Source organism: Phalacrocorax carbo, chromosome 4 (genome assembly GCF_963921805.1).
Source record: "Phalacrocorax carbo chromosome 4, bPhaCar2.1, whole genome shotgun sequence".
NCBI lineage: Eukaryota > Metazoa > Chordata > Aves > Suliformes > Phalacrocoracidae > Phalacrocorax > Phalacrocorax carbo.
The window spans coordinates 8104196-8115601 of record NC_087516.1 but is presented as its reverse complement, the minus strand read 5'-3'; the positions used below and the strand labels follow the sequence as shown (position 1 = coordinate 8115601).

At 40.5% G+C, this 11406-nt stretch overlaps 1 protein-coding gene across 3 annotated transcripts in view; it reads right to left on the bottom strand.

Annotated features, from left to right (window-relative positions):
- Window positions 1-5598: 5598 nt before the first annotated feature.
- Window positions 5599-11406, bottom strand: part of MAEA (macrophage erythroblast attacher, E3 ubiquitin ligase) — a 52517-nt gene continuing 46709 nt past the window's right edge. For all 3 annotated transcript variants that reach the window (XM_064448943.1, XM_064448942.1, XM_064448944.1), the window contains 3 exons: window positions 8150-8283; window positions 7244-7439; window positions 5599-6834 (listed from right to left, as the gene is read on the bottom strand). In XM_064448943.1, coding sequence (XP_064305013.1) covers window positions 6739-6834; window positions 7244-7439; window positions 8150-8283 — 426 coding nt within the window. In that variant the 3' untranslated portion in view covers window positions 5599-6738. The remainder of the gene's footprint in view (window positions 6835-7243; window positions 7440-8149; window positions 8284-11406) is intronic.

Below are 11406 nucleotides of genomic sequence, written 5' to 3'. Positions count from 1 at the left end.
GGGTGAAGTAATGAAAATAATGATTCATTTTAAACTTGTCAGATTCCAGATGGAGGCATGATTTTGCAATAGTAATTTTTCAACAGACACCTGAAGGTTCAGCACTACGTTCATTGGCCCAAAGGTTCTTCTTGGCTTCTTCAGCCTGGATGACAAAAATGGTACCAGTACTTTGGTTTCTTTTCATGCTGTTCCTGGAAATACAAGGTGTGGAGGGAAGGAATTAAGACGAATACCTTATTCAGATCAAAATTTTATCCAGCATCTTGCATCCTTAAACACAGAGATCACAGCCTATGTTGTTTATGGTTTCCTTGATGCAAAGAAACCAGTCATTATCCTTTGCTAATTGGTTTAGAGCAGGAGAGGTATTTCTGGATTCGGCAATGGCTAATCTTACTTCAGTGAGGAATTCTTAATTTTACCTCCTCAGAGGAGGGCTCCAAACATAGAGATAGGGAAAATGTTTTGGCCAAGGGTAGGATTATTTCTCTCTTAACAGAGCAGGTGACATTCTTATAAAAATTAAAACATTAGGTGTGTTGAAGAAGGTCTGTTATTCACTGAAGGAGCAAAACAGCAGTTCAGTTGTAGCTACTGGGTTTTTTTCTATATCTAGTAGTTAAACTGATTAACTCTCTTATAAAAACAGTACCCGTTTTAGTCACTGTATTTTGAAGTAGGATAATGCATCACTGAAGCCAGAGAGCTGGCATGACAGTGAAACTCAGAGTAACCAGGTACACAAAGTCTGGATCATCAGAGCCTATGTATATCAGATCAACACTTACAAAATGCTCCTGCAAAAAAAAGACGCAACAGGTTTGCATCAGCCACATCAATTCCTATCTATTCTTCACTGTCTGATCATCTAACAGGGTGAGATCACGCAATTGATGGCATTCATCCCCTTCCAGGGCTATTGCTCCTGCAGCTGGCTGCGTCTGGGTTTCCACGCACGCAGGTTAGCAGCGTAGCTGCTCTAGGCACCCTCCGTACCCAGAGGATGCAAATGCTCTGAGGGCAAGATCCATTTACAGACTCCAGAGACATCAAGCCTGTTCTGATTCCAGAAAAGAGTTGGGAAGCAGGTTATAATACTCCTGAAATAGGAATATTACACGAGACTAAGTTGATCAGAGCTGCAGATCACCCTTCTCTTCATAACATATATCCTCATACTGCTCAGGTATCTCTGCAGCTGGCAGAGTCAGCACCAGCCAGCACTGCTGCTTTGCCAGCTCCAGCAGCCGCCTGCAGAGACACTCTCCTGGTGCATCACCTCACCACCCAGCCTGAATTCTCCTCAATTTCCTATGGTGGAAGTCAGTCCTGTAAACTGATGTCCCTTACGGCTGTGAATAGGATCAAATAATTTCTGGTGGCCATGAGATCCTGTGCACAGATGAGCAGGAGAACGGGATGGCGACCTGAGTGTGCAGAGTTTCAAACAGAAAATCATGTCATGATCCTCATGGAGAAACAGCCTCTTCTCCCACACCACGCAGCAAAAACAGCTTATACTGAGGAATCACCCACTTTTCCAAAATGAGGAGGGGCAGCAACAAGCAGATGATGGTTCAAAACCTGCCTGTGGGGTTCTCACCCTCCTGCACAGCAGCTCTGCCAGCAGGGGCTAGAGATGGGGGAGTGTGCCTAGTTCCAGCTGAGAAGTTAGCAAAATGCCAGGATGATGGTCTACCTGGAAAGAATTAGTGTAGAGCCCTATATAATGTTTTCCTTAATGACTGATCCAGGGCAACTTGAGCTTTCCTAAGACCGATTCCCCCCTGACTCCCTTCAATATTTAATAAAATATTTCTATGGTTTGAGTCCCTAAAGCTGCTACTTTAAACAGAGGAGATATCTCCATATAGGGTACACATGTGCACCCTGAAGAACTTCCCACAGCTCTGGTCTTGGCTCTTCTGAGCAATTTGGCTTGCTGTGGTTTGCAAAGGAAAAGGAAATTGTCTACCAACCTTATTATCTGTTGATTTCCTTTTGGGGAATTTGTCTATACGATCCTGCTTAATCTCCATGGGTGGGGAACTAAATATTTAAGTTAGTTAATGATCTTTTTGTCTTGAAGTGAATAGACTTTATCATCTTTCTTTCCTCATTCTTCCTTCTGGCTCTGTCAGGAAAAAGTCCTGGCTGGGAGCTCAGAGGAGCTCCCTGGGAAAATCTGCTCCTCTGCTCTGGGGGGTAGATAACACTATTTCCTTGAGAAATGCACAGCATAGAAATTAATCTTATGGGATAGGAAATAAGGTCAAAGGAGTAGGTACAGATGTAGGTTCCAGCCCCTTGGGTGTTATCCCCCACTTAACCAGCTTTGGTTTTCCACATTAATTTGGGAATGAAGGAAATGCCTTACCCTGAGGCAGCTGGGCTGGGAAGGGTTTCTGGTCCACTCCGCTGACCAACTCGGTGCTCCTTCTGCTCCACTGTCAGTGTAAGAGGTACAGGTAAGAGCAAAGTAGCACCAGGCCCCATGGTAGCCCTCGTGCCTTCAGCATGGTGGTAGCACCATGTTAGTGCTGCAACACATCGGAGGCTCAGAGCCCTCCACAGTTACGGTGTGTAATAAGGACTCTTTCAAGTGGAGGCCCTAATCAACAGCTGAATGACCTCTAGTGCTACAACAATCTAATTTATTTGTTAGTCCACTCCTCACAGTTACCTGTCTATTATGAATGGTCAAAGGCTTCCTCTTGGCAGGTTACCAGCTGTACATAATTTTTTCATTCTTCCTCTCCCAAATAATCTTTTTTTCCAAGAAGCAATCTTATTATTAATAAGTAGGAAAGGACATGCTTATAATATTAAAAAAATCCCAAATCATAGAAGCCCATCAGTCTTTAAAGCTTCCTGCAAAATGATTGGCCTGAACACGGTATCAGCTTCACTACTTCCTACCTATGAAGTGTTGCAATCTCAGCATCCTGAACCCTTCTCAGCCTGGTAGATAATGGAATACTTCAAGCTGAAACAGGTATTGAAGAAACCCATGGCATCATGAACAGTTACTGGTACAAACAGTTGGTTACTAACACCTCTCCTTTCACAATATTGGAGAATCTTCAGCATTTAGGCTAGGGGTTTGGACCACAACAAATAGAAGGAAAAGTTGAGGCAATTCCCAACCTCTGTGTAACTGGAAATCAAGAGAAACCTGTTCTGACCACAACTGGGACACATGGTTGCCTTCAAAGAGGAACATTATAACCAAAATCCAGAGCCTCGAGTCTCAGTTTGTTAAATTGCTTGGCAAGATTGAAAAAACATCACAGTAAAGGATATTGTTCATTTACAGCTCAGCCAGATCTTGAGAGGGGATAGTCTTCACTTTACTGATCAACCTCTTCCAATTCAAAAGGATGTCCTTCATTGTACAGGCAGTAACTTGTACCCTTAAGGAAATAAATGGATTGTCTTCTGTCTTCCACCTCAGTGTGCGGCCAGGCATTTAGATGATACAGGTTATCCATAAAAAAGACTAGGAGTCTCACCTAAAGCAGCTGATAGCCGCTTTTTGATTGATACGGTACACAGGCATCGCTGGCAACATGACAAGAGGTACAGTTTGCAGAAAAAACTTGGCTCCTATACAGCAGGTTATGGCCATATTTGTTGAAGTTTCCACATCTGGTTACCGCCAGGTTGTGTAACTGATTCCCCATCCTATATTTTACAATCTTGCTATGCAAGATACTGCTGGAGTGAGACAGGTTTAACAAGATCTTTCCCCAACCTTTCAACTGTTAGCGAAGGCCTCTAGAACCCTGCCCCAGCTCCACCGACGTTACACAAACCACATGCTCGAAGTCGTCTTCTCAGCACACCCACAGGCAGGAATCAATGCAGTGAGAGAATTGATTAAAATAGCATCTACAGGCAATAAGTTTATACTTACTGTGAGTCACATACTGCTCTCGGTTTGATGACTGAAGCCACCCATGGTATGAGCTATGAACTGACACCTCTGTTGGATTCTGAGCTCAAGGCCACGGAAAGCAGCCAGGGAATGCAAAGCAGAGCTCCGAGCTCTGTGCCGAAGCAATCCATCCCTGCCACTGTTTCTGACCCTCACAAAGCTGGAAGGCTTCTAAAGCCATGCCAGAGCAAGCTTGAGAATGAAAGCCAGCTTACAGGGGCACGTACTGGACACAGTCCACAGGGGTCAGCCAGGAGGCTACAACTGCATGTATCAAACAGGTCTCACTGTAGTCAAAATAGGTCATTTGATTGCAGATTTCTGAAGCAGCCATCATGGCTAACAAAGAGCTGAGGCTCCCCTAGGCTCCTTCTGGAGCACCGTCTTTATAACACACCACGAGGGACTCCAACCTCGTGTTGGCACCTGGCCCTCTGAGCTGATGCTTCCCATAAACAAGGCCCCCCTGTTGTAGAACAGCTGCTCTCCTCCCCTCCCTTCCCAAACTAGCTTTTTTAGGAGCATGAATTTCTCCACCACTCTGCTCAGGCCACAGAAAGCAAAAAAGGGCTGAAATCTCAGGAAACCACAGCTCTAACTAGTACTTAAAGAAGCAAAAGCAACACTTTCCATGCCCTACAATTGTGCAGTTACCAGGCATTTCCTCAGGGCAAATAAATCTACCCCTTCCTCCATGCTTTAGACTTCTATGCATTTCTGTGAAGTAGGGGAAAGCAAGGCTGCCCTTCTCAAAGTTATGCTTGCCCTTCTGCTATGATGCTATGAATAATGTGCCAAAGAGAAACAGATGCTGTTCCACTTGGGTTCCAGCAACGCTGCTCCCAGGGCGATGTCCTCTCCCCTTTTGAGTTCACGGTGCAACTCTTGCCTCACAAAGGAGGAAGAGACCAGTTACTGCTTAACTGAGAGCCAATTATTGCAGTTACTGATGCAAGTTCTCTCATTATTTGCCTCTGTCTACTCTTGGCACATTGCTTTGTTCTAAGGAACCGCTAAATCTGCCACTTCAGGAAATGCGGAAGGAAACAGACCCTTCCAGCAGCACGTGCAGGAACACTGGGCTCTGCCAAGGTGGCAGCTCCACAGTCTTCCAGCTATACCCGTTCACAAGCATCAATAACGTATGCTTACTGAAAATGGAAGCTTTTCAGACATACCTCACTGGAAATGCCACTGTATTTAGTTTCAGAGTGGCTGATACAATCAGTTTGTATTTCTGTGATGTCTAAGTGTTGACCATGAACAGAAGTTGTGGCCCCTCCAGTACTATTTGTCAGCTTTCTTCAAAGCACTCAGTCACGCATCAAAACCTCACAGCTGGCATCTCCCACAACGTTTTTTTTAACAGAAAGTCTCCAGGACATTAGGCAGATCCTCTAGGAAGCAGCAGGAAAAAAACCGACCGCAATGTAGATTTCATATTTCAACAGTACATGCCAAAGTTTAAACTGATGCTTTGATTTTGGAGCCTGAAGAACACCAGTTATGGGTGTAGTGTGGTGGTGGTTTTGTGGTTGTTTTTTTTTTTTTTTAGGTCTTGCAGAACACTAAAAACAACATGTGGAAGTTGCAGTCCTTTTAAGAGGGACATCTATAAAAAAATTTTTTTTTTTTTTTACATTTAAATACAAAGCAGCTTTCTAATTTTATATAATCAAGAAATGGAAAACAATTTTTATTAACATGTTTTACATTTACAATCTTTTATTAGCTAATCAACATCAACATGCAAAAATAAGCGCTAAATACAAACCTCTACAATATGGTTTTGTTTAAACTACAATGGTTTAATTCTTTTGAAAAGTCATAAGGATGTGGTCTGTAGTTGTTAAAATTGAACTATTAGTTTCAGTAATGAATACTATTTAGACCCTAAAATTATGTAATCATCCTGCAAGGCATCTTCAGAAACTTCGCCCAACACTTAAGAATACCAGCTCATTTTCATGTGAGTACATTCTCAAAGCAAGAAATAAGGCAGTAGCACTAATGATTTCATATTGAACCCTATGCACATAACTAATAACTTTAGAAGAACTTTAACACTATGGTAGACTGGAAAAAGAACATTTAAACAAGCATTGGATTTTGCCTGAAATGTTCTCAGTTCCTCTTGATACTTATGCAACCTCCTTAAAATATTTGGGTTTGGAAAAAGACTTCCTACTCCTTCAAACCAGTCCCTAGTTGATCCTCCAGAGAAGCCAGTCTTGTGTCAAAGACACCAATATCTTCCCACAGAAATAAGTTACATAATTCATGTTCAGGATTACTTCACGAGAGGATCATAAAGAAGGCAAAGAGGAGCTTAAAGGAGAACATATTGGTAGTACTGAAATCTTTGCTAACAAAAGGGTCTTGGACAATTGTGAAAAAGAGGGAAGAAAAATGAATTTAATTTCAAATCTGTTGTCACTTTTCCCCCAGTGCAAGTGTCCATCTTTAAAGAAAGTTATCCTTTAGAAGATGAAAGTACTTTTGAGAAGAGTCCAATTTTTGACCTTATGTTACAAAACCTTAACAATCAAAATTTGTTTTTGTTTTTATTCAAGTACAAACTTAAGTCATAATTCCTCTCTTTTTTTTTTTTTTGAAAGAGTGTTTATTGTTGCTCATTGATCTTTGGTCGCAAGAAACAATAATGCCACCGACAGGTCTGATCCCCAAGGTGGCAGGTTTTGCTTCTTTGCCACACGTTAAGGCCCCCCCCTTTACAGGGTATGCCAATATACACTGTGTCAAAATTCCAGCGGCACTTAATCATGCGTTTTATGGACCTACATGATGTAGACTTTCTCAGCTTGTGAGAAGTTGAAGACTTCTTTGGTTCTTGGGCAAATTACTTTGTCATCTTGACGAATAGAAAGCAGAGACTGAAAGAGAGTGAAATCAAAAGGTAATATTCACAGTGGTAACTCAAAGCATTATTTAACTGTTGAGTAAATAAACTTTTTTTCATAAAAAAGTTATAATTGGAGGTCAAAATATCTTTGCCCACAAAAGTTCCTTATTCTACATTATTGTTCTCCAGAGAGAAGGGGTTTCAATGCTATTTGATTTCATGTTATAAATTCTTATATTCAATCATTAGCTTCTTTTAAGACCAATTTAATCACAACAATATAGTCCTTTATAGATTACTGCAAGAAGTTACTTTTCTTCTGTTAATATCAAAGATAATTCTAGCTTCCTGACTGAGATTATAAGCTCTTATTTTGCTATAGAAACTTATTACAACAACTGCTATTTTGGACTTCAGTAAGTCATTGATTCAACACTTACATTGTACCCATAGACATATCCATTTGGTAACATCATAGGAGGATTATTTTCGTTCATTACATCCCCCGAAATCTTGCAGACTAGTCGGGAGTTGGCACAGTGTGCCATGGGCAGAGGCTGAGCGAGCTTGTTCAGGGATTTGCTACACACAGGGCAGTCTGGGTTTTTTGAGCTCCCGTCTTCTTTATAACACTGTCTGTTTAACAGAAAGTTAAGGCACAACCACCACAGAATGCAATAATAATTAGTTAATAACATACATTGGAAAAAAAATAGTAAACTCTGCAACTATAGCCTAGGTTATACATGTATGTGACCACAGAACTCAGGTTTAACATGTACATATAAGAATCAAGCGCTTCCTTTGTTTCAAGGAACAAGAGTGAGCACCAAGTGCCTGGCACCCTCTACAGGTAAAGCTTCTGATGTGGAACACTTGAGTAGCGCCAGTCCTTCTCTAATACACCATAGTGTGTAGCAAATCCAACTAAGTTTCGAAAGATGCAGGATATGTTTGAATATTCACATAAAAACAGTCAGGGTAAATTTGTATGCAAGTGCTTAAAAAAAACCCCAATAATTGTGACCCAGCTCACTAACTTTTGCAGATATATTCACTAGCTTAAGACACGTGGGAAGATAGCCAAGTATGCAAACACAATGTCGATTTCACCTTAAAGCTTAGGTTTGGGTTGGGTTTTTTTTTTTAAATGAAAAAAACAATTTATTATAATTTCCCTTTAATTTACTAGAGAGACCAATTCATACTTCATTTAAACAACTCATGAGCAAAAATATTCAAGTGTCACATATCCTCTTTGAGCTCTCTGAAAAGCATCCATTGAACAAAAAAAAACCCCACAATGTTTTTTTGCACTCGACAGTAGTATCTGCATTAAAGGATACGGTGTTTTTATAGCTGAAAGGCCTGCCTGGAGTGTTATAGTAAAAACAGAATTGTTTCCCAGCTGATGTAGTCTGTAGTTATCGTATCTAAACTGTTGGATCAGCATTCTCCATCGAGCAGGGTCCAAGAGATCCTGTTAAAAAACAACACGACTGTAAGTTGTTTTCAGTCTAATTGTCCCAGGGGGGAAAAGCCTGGAGGAGTAAATTGTGCAAAACTCCCTAGATTGCATTAGCATGTACGCTTCTATTTTGTGACGATTCATAGTATGAATGTACTTGTTTAGAAACTACTTTTTAACACTACTTTACTAGAAATATGATTTAAAGCAAGTATTACTTAAAATAGCTGGCATAACAATATCCAATCTCCCTCCATCATCTACCAAATGTTCTAATTAAGGTATGTAAATCCTGGTAAGGCTATTTCTTGCACTTGGTTTTCTAGAATGCTGGCCTACTTTTGCAGCAACATTAGTACTGCGGGATGTTTGCTCTGAAGCCTCTGAACCATTAACATGGAGAAGTCAGAAGCATTTTTTACCTCAAGTCAGGCTAATTCTGCTGATACCTCTTTGTAACATATGATGTTTACAGAATTTCATATCAGTTCTCAGGAGAAAAAAGGTTTTAATTTGAAGAGCTGGCACAACCCCAGGTGAGAGAAAGCTTAGCTAAGCTATGTATTTAAGGACAAAGTTATTTAATATATATTGTAATGCTGTGGGTTACCTAAAAACAGTAGTTAAAAGTAGGGGTGTTTTTTTAATGGAAGCAAGAACTAAACCCACAGGTCAAGAATATATTGAATCCTAAAACTAATGCTGTGGAAGAGCCATGTAAGACGTGAAGAACCTTTGAAAATGCACTTGTTATTGTATGTACACAGGCAAAGACCTAATTGACCTAATCCTTTTTTTCTGCTAGCACCCCTTCTCTTCGGTATCTGTAAGCTGCACTTCGGTCACGAGAAGTGGCAATGTTTATCCTATAAGTAAGTTCATATTATCAACTGTGCATGCTACACTTTGAGGCAACTAGAAGAAAGAATAATATGTTTTAGCATATTGTTTAGTTTATAAAACAGGCTTTTAGAGAAAGTCGAGGACTTACTGACAGACAATACACTTAGTAGTGGCATCAAATTCAAAACATCTCATACCAGAATTACTAGCCGGTGATTTTACCATGATGTAGACGCTAGTTTTTATGCTTTGCTCTGTACCACGTTGGCCCACCCTGCCTCTCCTCAGTTCCCTGTTCATTCAAGTAGAGACACTGGAGAAGGATGGATTCCAGCACACTACCTTGTGTTGTAGCCTGTACCCTGGAATTCCCCCACCCCAAGAAGCTCAGGCTGGCCGCAGAACTTTTATCCAAAAGCACCTCTTCTGCCAGATTGCATGTCTGCTTGCTCTATCACCTGCCCCGTTTAAGGTCAGAATGTTCCCAGAGTTCCAGGATGAAGCTTTTGTTCTGACCTTAAGGCAATTTTTGAGAAGAGGTAATAGACAGAGCCTACAACAGATCCGTAAAAAGGAGATAAAGTACTACTAATGATTAAGAAAAACTTATGATTAAGGGCCTGGTGATGGGACACAAAAGTAGCAGCTGACTGAATGTCAGTTGGAATAATTCCAGCCACAGCTACACACTCTTTTGATCTCCTTCAAACAAGCAAGTAGCTCATTTTGCCACAACATTAAATATGTTTTCCTTAAAGCCCTAAAAGATAAGACAACAAGCTGGAGAAAGTTGTATCATTGGTTATAGAAGATGCTTTTCGCTTTTCCCTTGGATTAATAAAACTCAATTAGAAATATTATCTGACAAACTTTCTCATAGATTTAAAAGTAATTTTACTTAAAGACATTTTAGGAAGCCACTTATGCACAGGACCCCTAGTAACATGTTAAAGGTAACTCCAAACAAGCGTGCACCCTATGATTCTGTTTGTCTAGGAAATTATTAGGGGACCAAAACCACGACTTCCATAAACTAGAATGTTTTAAGTCAGATCCATAAAAAGTAGCATGGAATTTGTTCCAATTGTACAGTTGTAGATGAAACAATACTAGCTTTTCTCCTTGCTCTCCTTCATTGAAACATTCTGTCCACACTAGCCCTTTGAACAAAATACAGGATTTTTATTTCCTGCCTATTTCTTTCTAACTACTAAAACAATGACAAGCCCTGTCTTACACCCAGTCTCCTAACACATCTCTTGTTTATGCTCTTAACTCACATCAAATGTAGAACCCAAAACACCAAGATCCTTCTAGGACTCCAGGATTAGCAAAGAAATTCACATTAATTCTGTGGATTGTTGGTTTGGGGTTTTTTTGTGTTTGTTTTGTTAAAGCATTGATTTTATCATCAATTGTTTAAAAAACATATTTGTATTGGCATTGCCACATATTGGCTTGGCATTGCCCAGAATTCTTGTCTTGCTTTGGCAGCTCAACTCTTGTCTACCTTCTGCCTCCAATGCCAAGTTAAAAAAGAGAAAAAGAGTGAAAAGAATTAGCACATGGCCACAGAACAAATGCAAAATCTTTAGAAACAGTAACTACCTACGAATGTTGCTTGATTCAAATTTACTTGTAGGTATTATCACTAATATCTACATTAATTTATATAATCCAAATACATGAACCCTAACCTTTAAACGTCAAAAATACTGCTTTCAAATCTGGGGGAGATTCCGATTGGACACAAGAGAAAAATTCTTCACACTGAGGACAGTCACCATTGGAATAATCTCCCCAGGGAAGTGGTTGACTCGGCCACGTTGGACACCTTCAAGAGTCGCCTGGGCAGGCTGCTGGACCATCTTGTCTAGGCTGTGCTCTTCCTAGAAAGGTTGGACTAGATGATCCCTGAGGTCCCTTCCCACCTGGGATTCTGCGAAATCATCTTTCCTTTCTTCACCCCAACCACCGCAAGAACAGTAATTCAAGGAGTAGAACCAAGAACTGCTGCTGGAGTATTAAGGCCATAACCTAGTAAGTTGGGAAAAAACCCTCTCTCATTTTTTCTTTCTTCCCCATCTTCTGTCTCTTGCTGTGTATTTGCGTATCCTGCTTGCAGTCCCACAGATCTTTAGCGCTGGGGTTGTGGTACGCCTATAGCTCTGTGAGAATCTGTCCATTAATATCAAGGTCCAACTGCAACTACACAAATACTACCTGGATTATTCTACAGGCAAGGACTGGTTATTAAAATTAAGAACTATTATAAAGGTTGACTTTAAAAAG